The 15,105-nt window shown below is 44.6% G+C and overlaps 1 protein-coding gene across 2 annotated transcripts; it reads left to right on the top strand.

Moving 5' to 3' along the window:
- The first annotated feature begins 1,222 nt into the window (after positions 1 to 1,222).
- On the top strand, positions 1,223 to 12,554 carry LOC104552166 (interleukin-7). Of its 2 annotated transcripts, XM_061995633.1 has the most exons (5): positions 1,223 to 1,305; positions 4,547 to 4,689; positions 8,657 to 8,743; positions 9,157 to 9,309; positions 11,551 to 12,554. In XM_061995633.1, the coding sequence occupies exons 1-5, from the start codon at positions 1,296 to 1,298 to the stop codon at positions 11,701 to 11,703; spliced, it is 546 nt and encodes a 181-aa protein (XP_061851617.1). In that variant the 5' UTR covers positions 1,223 to 1,295; the 3' UTR covers positions 11,704 to 12,554. The 2 variants fall into 2 exon arrangements, with proteins under 2 accessions (XP_061851617.1, XP_061851618.1); XM_061995634.1 differs by lacking the exon at positions 8,657 to 8,743.
- The last annotated feature ends 2,551 nt before the right edge of the window (positions 12,555 to 15,105 follow it).

Below are 15,105 nucleotides of genomic sequence, written 5' to 3'. Positions count from 1 at the left end.
TATTTACTCCCCAGTATCTATCCCCCCCCCCCCCCCCCCCCCCCCCCCCCCCGTGACCCAGATAAGTATCTTTATGGGAAGGGAAAGGTGTTACCTGGTCAGCAATCTGTGCTCATGAAGAGCAGAGAGAGTATAGTAGAACTCAAAATTCAACTACTGTGTAGAGTGAGAGAAGGGGATGTTATGAAGACATTTCATAGCCTGTTGTATTCCAAGGCTTTTCACCTGCACCAAACATCAACTTTTGCCTTCAAAATTTACCTAGAAAAACACATCTGTCTGGCTACAGCTCCATCTTTTAGAACCTGAGCTGCTTCTACACTGAAACGCCTTCCTGAGCCACTGACCGACTCCTCTTAACCCTCTCAGATGTCTCTGTTGGCAAGGTGGAAGTTTGCAGCAAACCGTCCACCTTGCGCCCTTGACCCGACGCCAGCAGCCAGGGATAACCCTCGACCGAGGGAGCTCCCTGGGCGGTCCCGCCTCCCGCCACCCACGCCGGGACAGCGGAGAAAGCATCTGGGCACTGCGGGAAGCTCACAAAAAACCGACTCCAGAGCACCGTTGGGTTTTGGTTCGCTGGGGTTTTTGTTGGTTTGCTTATTTTTCTCACCCTGCGTTTTGCTTTGTTCGTTGGGGTTATTTTTTTTTTTTTTTTAAGGATTTCCTCCCCGCGGATGAGCGTCTCTTTCCACGCACACTGCCAAGGTCCATCCTTCCCTCCCTGGCCTCGCAGACGGCGCTGGGCGTGTAGCCGGGACTGTATGTAACCCCCGCCGGCACGGCACGGCCCCGCCACAGCCACTCCGGGCCGCCCGCGGGGACTCCGCCGCCGTCCGCCGCTCTCGTCCCGCTGCGGGCGCGCCGCGGCCCCTGTCCCTGCCCCTGCTCGCCGCCCCCCCACCGTGTCGGAACGGGGATAAGTCCTCCCTTGGAGGCCGGCCAGCAGCCCGCGCCCGCCTCGTCGCGCTGAGGCCGCGGAGCCCGGGACGGCGCGGGGAGCACCGCGGCTGCCGGCGGAGCAGAAAGTGAAAGTGCCTGCGCCGGCCGAAGCCCCATGGGAAGCGCAAAGCCCCGTCGGTCCCGCAGCCGCGCCTGACGGCCCCGCGCCCCCAGCTGGCAGGCGGGCGGCGGGGGCCCGCCGACCCCCGCCCGGCCGCCGCGGCCCCGCTCGCCCCCCGACGCGGCGCGGCGCTCCGCTCCTCTGCGCTGGGCGCGGCACCATGGGCCGGACCGCGCCGCCACCATGACCGCCGAGCCGCCGGCGCAGCTCCCTGCCGCCGCCCCCGCGGACCATGTCCCATGGTAAGGAGCGCGCACCGCGCCCCACCGCCCCTCCGAACCGCACCGCACCGCATCGTCCCGCACCGCTCCGCGCCGCGCCGGCGGGCAGAACCTCGCTCCCGGGGCACCCCGCTCCACCTGCTCCTGGGATGGGATGGGCTGGACCGGACTGCGCTTCGCCGGGCTCCGCCGCGCCGCTCCGCGCCCTGGCCGCGCTGGCTCCTTACCGGCTCCACGCGCTCCGTGCTCCAGCCCCGCCGCCTCGTCTACTGTGCAGGCGCGGTGTCGCCCGGTGCCCTTTTAAATCCGCGGTGACGGTCAGGGAAATTCCCAGTTTTGCTTTTTCTTTTCCTTTTTTTTCCTTTTCCCCTTAGAATGAAAGTAAAAGCGCTTGGTGCGCATCCCACCCGGTGCCGGGAAGCGGGCGGAGACAGCGGGCCGGTGCGGGGCGGCGGAGCTGCCGGGAAGCACTGCTCCGCTCCGCTCCGCGCCTCATCGCGGCCGCCGCGGCGCCGCGGGGCGCGCCCGGAGCAGGTGCCTCCATCCCCGGGGCTAGCGGCAGGAGGGACCCACGGCGCGCCGCTCCGCACCTTCACACGGCTTCAGCGGGGCGGGGGAAGGGGAAACTGGCTGTGAACGGCCTCCCGCAGGGATGGCGGGCTGCAGCTGCGGGGGCCACCGGTGGAGATGCGAGCGTTTTGGAGGGGTGTCCCGCAGGCAGGCTAGAGCTGGGAGCCCGCAGAGTCCGACCGGCATCGCGTCCCTAGTGCCGCTTCCAAGCTGCCTGCACAGAAGGGGAGGTTCCTTGAAAGAGCAAGAGGGGCTTTTTTACATTTGGAAATACTGGAATGCTAACCTTTCCCAGCTTTTCTCAGAGAATTTTTGGGGATTTTCCAGATACAACTTACAAGGGTTTGGGAGTTTACTGAAAGGATGAGTTATTCCCAGTAATGATACACTTCCTTTCTTTTGAAGTGTGGATCATATGGAATGCTATCGATTTCACTTCTTTTGAATTTGCCTAACTTTAAGAAAAATCCTTTTATTTTACAGTCAAAAGCTCCTGGAACTTTTTAAGATGCTCCCTAATGGGTTCCAGAGAACTCTTAAGAACAAGTGAACATGAACATGCAGTCCCGCAATGAGTCAAGGGACTTCATGAGTGTGCAACATCACTTTTGGAATTATCTGCTTTCATTCTGCAATTTCCTCATTTAAAAAGGATTCACAATCTCTGCAATGCAGACAAAGCATAAAAGAAGTGACATTGCAGTTTTCAGCTATTATCTCCACTTGCTGATGGAGAAACCAAGTTTTAAGTGATTGATTTGTGTCTTTTGAAGCATGTTTTTGAAGCAGCACATCCAAGTTGCTTGTATCACTGTTACTTGGAGAGAACAAGCATTACAGTTCTCTTTTTGCACTGGAATTGAGAGGTGCAATGGTATAGTGAAAAAGAAATGTCCTATAATTGAGTTCTTGCTTTTGTTTTTTAGGTAAACTTCTTTTAAAATATTAAATCTCAGTCACACTAGTACACACTAATAATTTGCTTAGCATTATATTGTTAGCACAGAGATTTGTAAAGGTAAATCTCTGTGGAAGTCAGGTATCCGCTTGGAGTTTGAAGATCAGAATAGATTTGCCTTACCTAGTTTTTGTATTTAATACATGTAGGATCTGTTTAGCTATTCAGGGTAGGTTTTCTCTGAGCTATTACTAGACCTCTGTTGATCAGTATTTGAAAAGTTTAGAAATATGCCATCAAGTTTCCCATTAAAATTGGGCAAGCATCTTGCCACAGGTAAATTTTGGAATTCAGCTTGTACAGGTAAAAAAATCTGAATCCTGTTTCTAGGGCAGAAATATACATCACAGCATGTTCACAGTAATCTGTTAGGCTTTGACAGCCGGGAAAAGTGTGCTTTCTGCTTTGAAGGAGCAAGGGTGCAGTGGGAAGCAGTTGAGATGGGCTGAGATACTGTGTTTCTCTGAGTGGCAGGAGTGCTTGGTATGACCATGGTTCTTGCCTCACAGAGGTTAGCTGGCTCAGGGAAGGTTATGATCAAGTTTCACTTCTTTCTTCTTAGTTACTCAAGATTTCTCTCTGAGGATGGATTTACTAGTGACGGCTAAGTCCAGAGACATCTATCTCTGAGGACTGGCTGAACCAATGCACCCATCCTTGCTGGAGAGAAAGGAAAGTAGCAGCCAGGGTCAGGGCTGCTTTTCCTAGCTGCAACCCCCCAGTTACTCTATATGTGGTTGTTGTCTTTATTGAATAGCAGAGATCGATTGAAACAGCTCATACTAGTCTAGGAACCTGCTGTGATCTTTGCTGATCCTCCAAACGAATTTTCTAGCTCTGCTTTTTTTCCAGACTCTTCCATTTAGCATCATCCTAGCCAGTGTAGCTATAGGCCAGAGTCCAATATGGGCTTCATAATTAGATACCATCCTGTACCCAGTCTCCCTCATTCTCAGTATCAGGCCAGTCACCTGCAGCCTCCAGTTACCCTGTCAGTCTCTCGAGGCTCTTTTAATATTTTGGGCTTTTCTCTTTGCCCGTCTTCAGAGAACTTACATTTTCCTGGATGTCATGCAAGGACAGATGACCAGGGATCTGAACAAGGTGGTCTACTGAAACAAAGTGAGGGGCAGTGAGATTTACTGCAAAGATTACAAAAATCTTGCAGAGAAGGTTGTGTTGCCACCTTATGTTATAGCTACTAGTATGGGTTTGTACATTTGTCAGCCCAAAAATGTGCTTAAACACACTTTTGATGTAAAAAGTCTCATTCATGAGCATTTGTAAAATTTATCATATTAGAAAAATGGACAATTAGGATGAGATTCAGCTGCAGATTAAGACAGTTGAATGTCTACACCTATTTGACTAAGATGCTTGCTTGTCTACAGATGTACTAGGTGGTTATGGTCCAATTGTGGGCAATGGAGAGACCTTGTCAACGTTTGCAGTGAAGCCTGGGGATGAATTCAACCCAAGTAGACACCAAGATGCTGGTCAGCTCAGCACCTGTAGGGTTTTAACCATGCCGGCTAAATCATCCTTGATAGGAGGGTGTTTAGCTGCCCAAATAGCATCTTAATATGAAGATGAATCCTTCCTTTAAGGTACAAGTAATTTGGTTGTACAAAGATCCCTTTTATACTATTTTAATAGATTGCAGAATTAATTTGTTAATACACTGTACACCCTATAGCATTTAATGTGTATTTAACTGCTCTTGTTGCAATCCAGCCTTTTTTAGATCTCTCTTTCGGGTTCTGCCACTGCTCCTTGTTCTGTCTCCAGTGAATTCATCTGGTTGTGCAATGGGAAATAAAACCACTGAAATCCGTGTGAAGTATGAGAATATACTAAGCCACGACATCGATGAGCTGGTAGGTAATAGCTTTTGGGCATTCAAAAAACATTGATTAGTTTTAGGTGGTAGCAAATAATAGAAATGTATTTTTAAAAGCTCCATCATTGACATTTGAAAGAAGAGCAGTTTAAAATCACATATTGTCCTGGAATGGTGGCTGTATTTGAGGGGAAGCAGTAACTCAGTCTTTTGGAAATCTCTGAAACCTGTGGATGCCGCTTAATTACACGTACAAGTACTTTGGACATATGTACAAATTTGGCCCCAAATAGTATAATATATTACCTTAAAAAGAACTCTTATCTGAAGCAATTTTATGACTACTTCTGTTTACATCCTCCTATCAAGAGAAGAAAGTGTTGCGCAACCTCGTTTTGTTCTACTAATTGTAGACTTCTTGACTGAAGTTTTATGTTGTCCATTGAATACAAATGCACAGAGGCACAAAATTTACACAACAAAAAGTTTCTTTGTGTTTTACCTATTAATATATCTTGTTTAGGAAACAAAGAATCAACTTTTCTAGATGGCAGCAGAGAAAAAATATCTTTCTCAGTTGTAAATCTTCTCCGTTATGGCTTTACCTGACAGGCTTATTAAGAGCTTTGCAAAACAGCATCATAACAGGTTACTGAACCATGCCCAAAACCTACCATCCAACTCTTCATCCTGAATTACTAACAATTAAATTCATCTGTCAAGAACACTTTCATGGGAGAAAGCATTTTCCACAGTTGGATTAGCAGAGGCATTTTTATGAAAATGGGGATTTTTCTGCCAGTTTGTCACTAAATGAGAACTCAACATTCTGTTGCAGTCTGAAATCAAGATCTATTTGCATGAAATACAAGTGATATTCAGTGGTTTTCCAAAGGTGAAATCAGGAGCCATTGTGTTTCATAAACCACCACCATTCCTTCAGAGCATTATGCCAGCAGTTTCCAACTTTACAAGACACATAACTGTCATCTGGGAACAAAATACCTTTAGGGTCAGGAAACAGTTTATCTTCAAAAACATTCTGATCATGTTGCGTTGAGATTATGAAGAGAGAAAGGCACTTCTGCATAGATAAATGACCTTATCCTGAGGAATCCACCAAAGTTAGGGAAAATACTCATGGTCATATTAGAACAGATATGTAAACCCTTTAGTTTGTCATCTTATTTCTAACAAAGTGTTTCCCATAGAACAAAAAGAAACCCTCTTTGTGAGCAGTTTGTAAGATAGCTGATCTGTAAGAGAAAATGGTATGACAGGAATAACAGCTTCTGGGAGGCAGATCCTGCTGTTTTACTGTGGTGGAAAGCCATGAGGCTCATCCCAGCTCTGCAGGAGTTGCAGGGTCAGGGAAGCTGGGAGGAGTGTCCTGGGATGGAGGTGACAATGCCTTGCCACTGCCCAAATGCAGAATGAAGCCTGATGCACTCAGTGACACAGGGTGCCATTAAGGATTTAAATGGAGCAGTGCCATTCTTCCAGATGCATTTTGAAACTCCTTGTCTTTTGCATTGTAATAAATATTACAGATTTTTAGGAGATGGAGTTTTTTAGGAGACTGTATGAGAACTAAACTCATTATCCAATTAAATAAATAAGTATAACCATATTGAATTAAAGTTTGTAAAAGGCAATGTGAATGTACTGAACTCTGAAGCTTTTATTTCCTAGAACAGTCATGCACCACCAACTCCTGTGCATGTTTCTTCATTTTTCTGTATTTTTCCCAGTTTAAGAGAGATTCGTTTGTCTTCTCTGTAATATCAGTTTATAGTCTCGTCACTATAATTTAACAGCAAATATTATCACAGTGCTGTTTGGGTGATAGCAACTGTCCACTAGACACTTCCCAGAAATTGCAGAGCCAAAGCAAATAACTTTCAGTCACTCAGCCTGATGTCTGGAGGTAGTTATGGAGACTAGTGAGTTACATACTAGACCTCTCTAAGTTAATTAGAATTTCACTGGTGTCTTTTCTGAGGCCAGAATTTCCTTTAGGTTCCTTTAGGTCACAGCCAGTAGACTACCTTTAGATATGGTTACTTTATACTGTACTAAAGGCGATCTGAGGGAGCCAGTGAAAATGGGTAAATGCAGTAACAATGAGCAAATGAAGCCACAGATAAATATTTCTATGGTGATTATTTGTTCATTTATTTATTTTAAGTCTTGGTGCTGTGTGACTGCAGCAAAACTTTTTTCTGTTGTGATACAAGGAGATATACATTATTGTGCAAATGCTGGGGTTTTTTTTCTTGGTCAGTGAGTATTCAATTCCCTAAACTGTTGTTTTTGAAAACCCCTCCCATCCCTCCCTTCTTCCCGGGCTCAGAGTCCTGATCCTGGTGTCTTTACCTCCTCCCCCCTGAGCGGCCCAGGGAGGCAGGGAATGGGGGTTTCAGTCAGTCTATTCCTGATAGCTTCTGCCATTTGTCTCTCCTCAGGGCAGGTGGGCTCCGCACCAGTCCTCCCTGCACGTCCATGGGGTACCTCACACACACGGCATCCCTGCACAGGCTGCATCGATCTGCATTTATCCCAAAGGCTGCAGCTCCTCTCTGCCTCTCGTGTGGGGCTGCTCTGAGGTGCACAGGCTCTCCAGCACGGCCTGTGCCATGGCCACCTCCCCACACAGTCTCTCGTCCATCTGGATGCACTCCACCCAGAGCTCTCAGTGGCTCTCAGTCCTGCCATTGCCCTCCATGGGTTGCAGGGGCACAGCCTGCATTCTCACCATGACTTGCAGAGGGGTCTCTGGTGTAGTGCTCCTCTTCCCTTCCTCCTTCTCTGACTGTGAGGTCTGTGTGGTCGCCTCCATCTTGTATTGCTGCTACACCTCCTGCCAAGCCATTCAAATTCCCATCCCCTAAATAGTGATCACAGAGGCGTCAGATTGGCCCAGCCGGGCCAGAGGTGGGTGTGAACCCAGGAGCCAGGGGAGAGTCCAAAAACCTTGACTGTGTCTTCAGTGAAATCTGCTCCTCATTACTAAGCAAAAATAGCTCCTTGCTAAACCATGACAAGTGTCATCCTGATGACAAGCATGAAAGTAAAAGAAAAAAAAAAGAGAGAATAAACCACTGATAAAAGATTATGGTCATGCAAAGGGAGCAAGTGATACTGCTTAGGATATCTTCTGTTAGTGCGTATGTAAAGCAAACTACAAACTACAATCTGTATCGAGGCCTGGGACAAGTATTTATTGAGACAAATATTATATTTGATGGCTATGTAAGGTTTGAATATTCCCGTATGTTTCAAAATTACAAAGAACCAAGTAATTCAACAGAATATGAAGGTCTAGAATGAATAGATTCTAGTCCAGGTCTGGGCTCCTCAGTATGAGAGAAACAGAGCTACTGAAGACAGTCCAGTAAAGGGCCATAAAGATTAAGGAAAGGCTGAGAAAGCTGGGACTATTAAACCTGGAGAAGAGGCGGCTCAGGAGAGATCTGATCAATGTGTACAAATACCTGAAGGAGAGTGCAAAGAGGACAGAGCCAGGCTCTTTTTAGCAGTGCCTAGTGCAAGGACCAGAGATAGTGGGCAAAAACCGAAACACAGGAGGTTCCCTCTGAACTTCAGCAAACATTTTTTCACTGTGAGGGTGACTGAGCACTGGCACTGGTTTTCCAGGGAGGTTGTGAAGTCTCCATCCTTAGAGATATTCAAAAGCCACTTGGACGTGGTCCTAGGCAGCCTGTTGTGAGTGTCCCTGCTTGAGCAGGGGGTTGCACCATATTGAAGGGACCTCTTGAGGTCCCTTCTTACCTCAGCCATTCTGTGATTCTGTGTGATCCTGTGAACACCTTTAGAAATTGTAGCTGGACTGGGATTTTCTTTGTCAGCATGCCAACAGAAAGCTCAGAATTGGACACTGACCCTGCTACACCTGAGGAGATGCTATAGAACATTGCCAGCTGTGAGAAACTCAGCTTACTTGATTTAAAGTACTTCCATGTTTTAACATATATATTTTTCAGGTAAATATGTCTGCAGAGTATCGTGACAGGTGCTGCAAGAATAAAAAACATGAAAATAACAAAGTGTTTTTCTGCAATGATACTCAGGTAAAATTTATCTTCTCAGAATTTTCTTCAGAGAATACAAACTCAAATAGGTTCTTTGATACAGTCCAGTGCCTGAATAGCACATTGTGATCGAGAGTAATGCTACCTTTTAATAATCAAGTTATGATATTCAGGGTTGTTCCTTTTTAAAATTTGGAATTGTGCAATTTTTCAAGTAAATTATGTTTTTTAAATTAAAATATTAAGCAATTCCATATCCAGGAAATGCTGTTTTTTTCCTACTATAAAGATTTGTTTATAATCCAAGATAGTACAGAAAACTTATGATTGGCACTATGGAAGTTAAAAAAAATGGTAACTATTGGAGCTTTTTTTAAAACACAAACCAACATTATAAAGAATTAATGTTGCGCAAACTTTTCAGGACATACTTTTTTGTTCTGTCTTTACAGGAAATAGAATCACTACAGAGTATGGCATGCAACATGCTCAGATTCTTTCATAAGCAAAAAATCAGCAAAGACTTTAGATGGAAAGCAGCATTAGTCTCATGTGGGACGTTACAGGTTCTACAGTGCAAATGTGAAAGAAATAAAAAAGAAAAGGTGAGTGGTAGCAATGGCCTGCAGTTCCTTGGAAGTATGTGAATTATTGATTAGAGCTCTTGAGCATAGACTCTCATATCTACCTCTCAAAGGTACAACTACGATGCACATTATATGCATGACGAATTTATAGCATCTCTCTTGTGATAGACATTAAGCTGAGTGCAAAGACTGTTAGACAATGATCTGGAAGTCTATAGTGAAGGTAGGTATGCTGGTTCAGTACCGAAATACCTGAGTTAATGCTCTAGTAAAAGGCAAAGACCACACTTGTGCAAAGACCTTTAACTTCTCTAGTGTATAAAATCATAGCTGTTACTTCTCATTGGGGTTCTACACCAAGATTAATTTTTAACTTGGTTTGTTTCAAAAATTAGTGGGAGTTTCCTTTCGATAATCCATTTAATCCTTATTTTAACCACAGTATCTCAAACTCAACAAGAACAGTTAGATCTAAAAATATTGAACACAAAAATAGTGGCCAATGTCCAAAAGCCCATAGACAGCAAGGAAGATTAGGGAGAATGTGACCCTGCTGTTGAACAAGGAGGGTGCCCTGGTGAAAGAGGCTGCAGAGAAGGCAGAACTACTGAATGCCTTCTTTGCCTTGGTCTTTACAGCCAAGACTGACCCTTGGGAAGTCCAGCCCCTGGAGGACAGTAAGATAGTCTGGAGAATGGAAGACATTCTCTTGGTAAATGAGTATGGAGTTAGAGACCTGTTGGGCAAGCTGGACACCCACAAATCCATGGGTTGCACCCACGAGTGCTGAGAGAGCTGGCTGATGTGATTGCAAAGCTACTTCCCATCATTTTTTAACAATCGTGGAGCACAGGTAAGGTACCTGAGCACCGGAGGAAGGCCTATGTCACTCCAGTCTTTAAAAAGGGCAAGAAAGAGGACCCAGGAAACTACAGGCTGGCCAGCCTCACCTCCATCCCTGGAAAGGTGGTCACAGAATCACAGAATCTTAAGGGTTGGAAGGGATCTGCCAGAGTAGGACCACCTAGAGTAGGTCACACAGGAACTCATCCAGGTGGGTTTTGAATGTCTCCAGAGAAGGAGACTCAACAGCCCATCTGGGCAGCCTGTGCCAGTGGCCTGTCACCCTCACAGTGAAAAAGTTTTTCTTTATGTTCCTTTGGAACCTATGTTCCAGCTTGTACCCATTGCCCCTTGATCTATCATTGGACACCACATAGAACAGCCTGGCTCCATCCTCCTGACATCCTCCCTTCATGTATTTGTAAACATTAATGAGATCACCCCTCCGTCTCCTCCAAGCTGAAGAGCCCCAGCTCCCTCAGCCTTTCATCATAAGGGAGATGCTCCACTCCCTTAATCGTCTGTGGAACAGCTCATCCTGGATGTCAGGTGTAAACACAAAAAGGAAAAGATGGTTATCAGGAGGACTCAACACAGATTCACCAAGGGGAAATACTGCTTAACCAACCTGATAACCCTCTATGAGAGGGTACCTGTCTGACTAGATGTGGGGAGAGCAGTGGATGTCATCTACCGTGACTTCAGCAAGGCTTTTGACACCATTTCCCATTACATTCTTATAGGAAAGCTCAGGCAGTGTGGGTTGGATGAGTGGACAGTGAAGTGGATGGAGAACTGGCTAAACAAGTTGTATGAGGAGTGACTGAGGGACCCAAGGACGTTTAGCCTAGAGAAGAGGAGGCTGGAAGCGGGGACAGAGTTGCATAGTTTTATGAAGTCATTTGGCAGAAATCATGAGCAATCATTGAATGTGGACTAGAACCAGGGGCTTATCTCTGAGATGAACACTGGGCCATGGCATCAGCCCCTGGGAACAGGTCTGTTCATCAGTCTCACGGTACCACACATAGAGTCATATCTTCTGACGTTTGGCTCACAATTTAATTGACTTTATTTTTCCAGCCCTTCAAATAATGGTGGATAAATTTTAAATGAGGCAGAGAATATACATGTTCTCAGTTGCACACATTAGTTTCACTTGTCTATATTTGTTGTCTGTTAAAGCCACATTCTCCCAGTCCAGTGAGCAGGGCCAGCAGCAGGGCTGCGCTCAGAACAAGAGCATCCGAGTGCTGCAAGTTGTGTTTTGTGAGCAGCCCAGCTTTTTTGGCTTAATTACCCTGTAAAGTCCCTCCATTATTTATTGAGATGTAATGGAATCTCTTTGTTTTAAAAGACGTCCATGTGATGAGAACAAACACTTCTTAATTAACAATACACCCTATTCTTTTCCAGGTTTGCCCGCAGATAAATACACGTAATAAAGAAGATACAGAAACAGGTGATCAGTCCAAAAAGAAATGCAACCAAGAACTCTGTGAACTGAAAGAAAACATATCTAGCCTTCGATCCTGCTGGAATAAATTTGAAAAAATAATTTCCAGGTGATCCTGGGTACATCCTGCTCTTTTCTTTCAAAGTGGCATTATTTGGTATCTCTGCATTTTATATGCATTCTTCAACTCTGCTCGCTTATATGAACACTTTATGCCAGACTTCTGATGGAAAGCTACTGTTCCTGGAGATGGACTAAACAGAAATGGCTAAACCAAGGTGCTGAAGTGCAAGAAGCAGAAATAAAAGATCAGCATTTGAAACCTAAAACTCTGCAGGAGGTTGTGTCCTGCCTTCCTGCTCAGGAGACTACTTCAAATTTTCTGATCTTTTGAGTAACTTTATAATACTGTCATATGAAAGCAATCTGCTTGCGTGTCTACTGCAATCTATAAAACCATCTTAGAAGGTGCAGGTGAAGAAAAGGGTACGGAAAAGTAGCTGGTTTCTTTATATAAAACACATAAAGGACCGAAAGGATCAATTTACCAAACAAGCAGCTGATCTTGGGTCTGTTCTGCTGATGCAATAATGTTTTCAGCGTGGGTAGCTGACGGGTGTGCAAGCTGAGTTAGCTTTGGAAAAACAGGGAAAAGGTTCACTTTTTGAAAGACTTGGGATTTTTAAGCAACGTGTAGCACACTTTTACTGTCTGAAGTAGAGGCCAGACAGCAAGATCTATGGAAGGCAAAAAAAAAAAAAAGGAGATTCCTGAATGTAAGTTTGTTCAGCTGACTGGAAACAGCACTAGCCTTATGTATTTGGTTATCCTTGAGTCAGCTGCAGGAGGTAGAATGTGTTACCTTCAGATTGTGATTTCTTATATGCAATTATTTTATACAATGTGTTTAACATGTTAGGCAAACATGACTTAAGATATGTGAATATTTTCAGAGAATAATATATTGGCATTTAACTAATAAAGTGTTCATATTTAATTTTGGATAAAGGAAAGTATTTTTTATAGTTGTTTATAACTCTTTTGCAGTTTCTTACTTTGATATTATAACTCCTTTGGTAATAAAATATTTGTCTTGTATGAAATCAGGCTGTTGACTTTTTGGGTGTCATTACTGCTTTTTCCACAGCTAGTCATTAAAAGCACAGCTGGTGACGTAACCTGCAGCTGTTTGGGATTTCCCCTTATAAAATCCCTAACTTCATCATTGCTTGTAATCTGGACAGTTTAGGTACACATTTCCATACCAGATATTTGCCTTTGACTAAATACTTTGGGAAATCTTTAGTTGTTTTCTGGTTCAGAGTAAGGTAACATACATTATCTGTGCTAAAAGAAGTGTTCCATGGAACTATTAAAAAAAAAATTCTGGTATTCAGAAAAAAAAGAAAAAATGGTGTGATGGGCTTCAAAGAACTGTATAGATCTCCTTTGACTGGAGTGAGATGGCTGTACTGAATCCATGCCCTACTGCTAATGGTGAGGGAAGAGGTTAAGAGCAAACCAAACATACTGTTTCAATTTCCTTGAATACATCCCCTTATTTATAGTGAAGAGATTTCTTGAGGTAGAAGTAGCATCTTTGTAAAACTGTGACTGAAACTTTCTATATTCTCTTCAGCTCTCAATGTAAGAGACTGCTACTTTAACATCAAACACTGGAGAGAAAACCCACCCCTAAACCCAACCCATAGATCGTTATGTAATAAGAAAGGAAAACAGATTTCCCAATATCATAATGTAGATAACAGAATGCAACCACTATTTAAGGATTTCTCTGGAAATTCCTTCTACTGAAAGAAGTCCCGGGAGTCTGAGGACTAAATTTGTCTCTGAGGCTGAAGAACAGATGAAAGCCAGGTTTTATTTCCTAATAACCACTTGGCAAGGAAACGTCAGTGGGAATTAAAACAAAACCACACATGCAATATTAGCTGCCTCAGAACTGGAAGTTCACTCAGTTTAAATGTCTTGAGCAGCAGCTCACAACTTAACCTTAAGGCAAATCAAGCCGTTTTGGCTCCTGCCGGGGGAAAACACCAAGGTTAGATCCAGAGCAGAAATTTAAATTATGATGGATGAAGCCCTTGCAGGGTATCACCACATCTACCTCCCTTGCGCTTTTATTTATGTATTTATTTGGTCACAGTAAAAGAGGAATACAAGTAGATGAAAACTGGGATTTAGGAATACATGGAATTTCTACAGTTGTCATGGGAAAACAACTTTGTTATTTAATAAGTAAACAGCATTTTAACATTGTTGCTGCAAGAGATTATGAGAAAGCAGAAAGGGGTGATGAATCCCTGTGAGCAAGATAACAATGCACCAGAAAAAATAAGCCAAGTGCTCCATCATTTATAAAGAGAATGAAAAAATACTGGTCTTCAGGAAACCAGATCAAGGCAGGCCACTGGAAGAGAATGTTCAAATCTCACACTACCAGGCAGGTGTTAGCAGCTGCAGTTTTTTAGCTGAAGATGCAGGAGTGGATGCATCTCTCCTAGATGGCTATATGTTTTCTTCTATTTCGATCTCTTCAGCTTTGCACTAGGCAGAGATGTTGGCTTTAAGACGGGTTTCATTCATCACCCACTTACATGGTACTTGTGTTTTGTGTGTGTGTGTATGTGTGTGTTTAGGGCTTTTTTTTGTTGTTCTGTTTTTCTCCTGTTATCTGATTGGCACAGTTCACAGTGACCTAGAATACAGAACCTGCCAGCATGATTAATATCACGGAATGTCAGTGGTGACAAGAGATTTGTCAGACTCTTGGCATGTAAATGGACATTATCCAAACTGAGGGAAAAATGAGCAGGATGAGCATGGGCCAGCAATGTGCTCTCATGGCCAAGAAGGCCAATGGCATCCTGGGGTGTATTAGAAGGAGTATGGGCAGTAGGTCAAGAGAGGTTCTCCTGTCCCTCTACTCTGCCTTCCTGAGACCGCATCTGGAATATTGTGTCCACTTCTGGGCCCCTCAGTTAAAGAAGGACAGGGAGCTGCTGGAGAGAGTTCAGTGCAGGGCCACCAAGATGATGGAGCATCTCCCTTATAATGAAAGGCTGAGGGAGCTGGGGCTCTTCAGCTTGGAGAAGACTGGGAGGTGACATCATTAATGTTTATAAATACATGAAGGGTAGGTGTCAGGAGGACAGAACCAGGCTGTTCTCAGTGATGTCCAATGATAGGACAAGGGACAATGGGTACAAGCTGGAACATAAGAGGTTCCAAAGAAACACAAGGAAGAATTTCTTCCCTGTGAGGTGATGGAGCACTGGAACAGGCTGCCCAGATGGGTTGTGGAGTCTCCTCTGGAGACATTCAAAACCCATCTGGATGAGTTCCTGTGTGACCTACTCTAGGTGGTCCTGGTCTGGCAGGGATGTTGGACTAGGTGATCTTTCAAGGTCCCTTCCAGCCCTTGAGATTCTCTGATTCTGCCTTCTTCTGAAAAGCGTGTGTGAAGTGAAAAAAAAGAGGCCAGTAGCAAGAAC

Source organism: Colius striatus, chromosome 4 (assembly GCF_028858725.1).
Source record: "Colius striatus isolate bColStr4 chromosome 4, bColStr4.1.hap1, whole genome shotgun sequence".
Taxonomy (NCBI): Eukaryota; Metazoa; Chordata; class Aves; order Coliiformes; family Coliidae; genus Colius; species Colius striatus.
The sequence above is the reverse complement of the archived record's forward strand: the minus strand, read 5'-3'. Positions and strand labels throughout refer to the sequence as shown.

Excerpts from the sequence above, each read along its gene's own strand:
- LOC104552166 (XM_061995633.1), top strand. Across the intron at positions 8,744-9,156 it reads TTTTCTGCAATGATACTCAG|GAAATAGAATCACTACAGAG; the intron begins GTAAAATTTATC and ends CTGTCTTTACAG. Across the intron at positions 9,310-11,550 it reads AAAGAAATAAAAAAGAAAAG|GTTTGCCCGCAGATAAATAC; the intron begins GTGAGTGGTAGC and ends ATTCTTTTCCAG.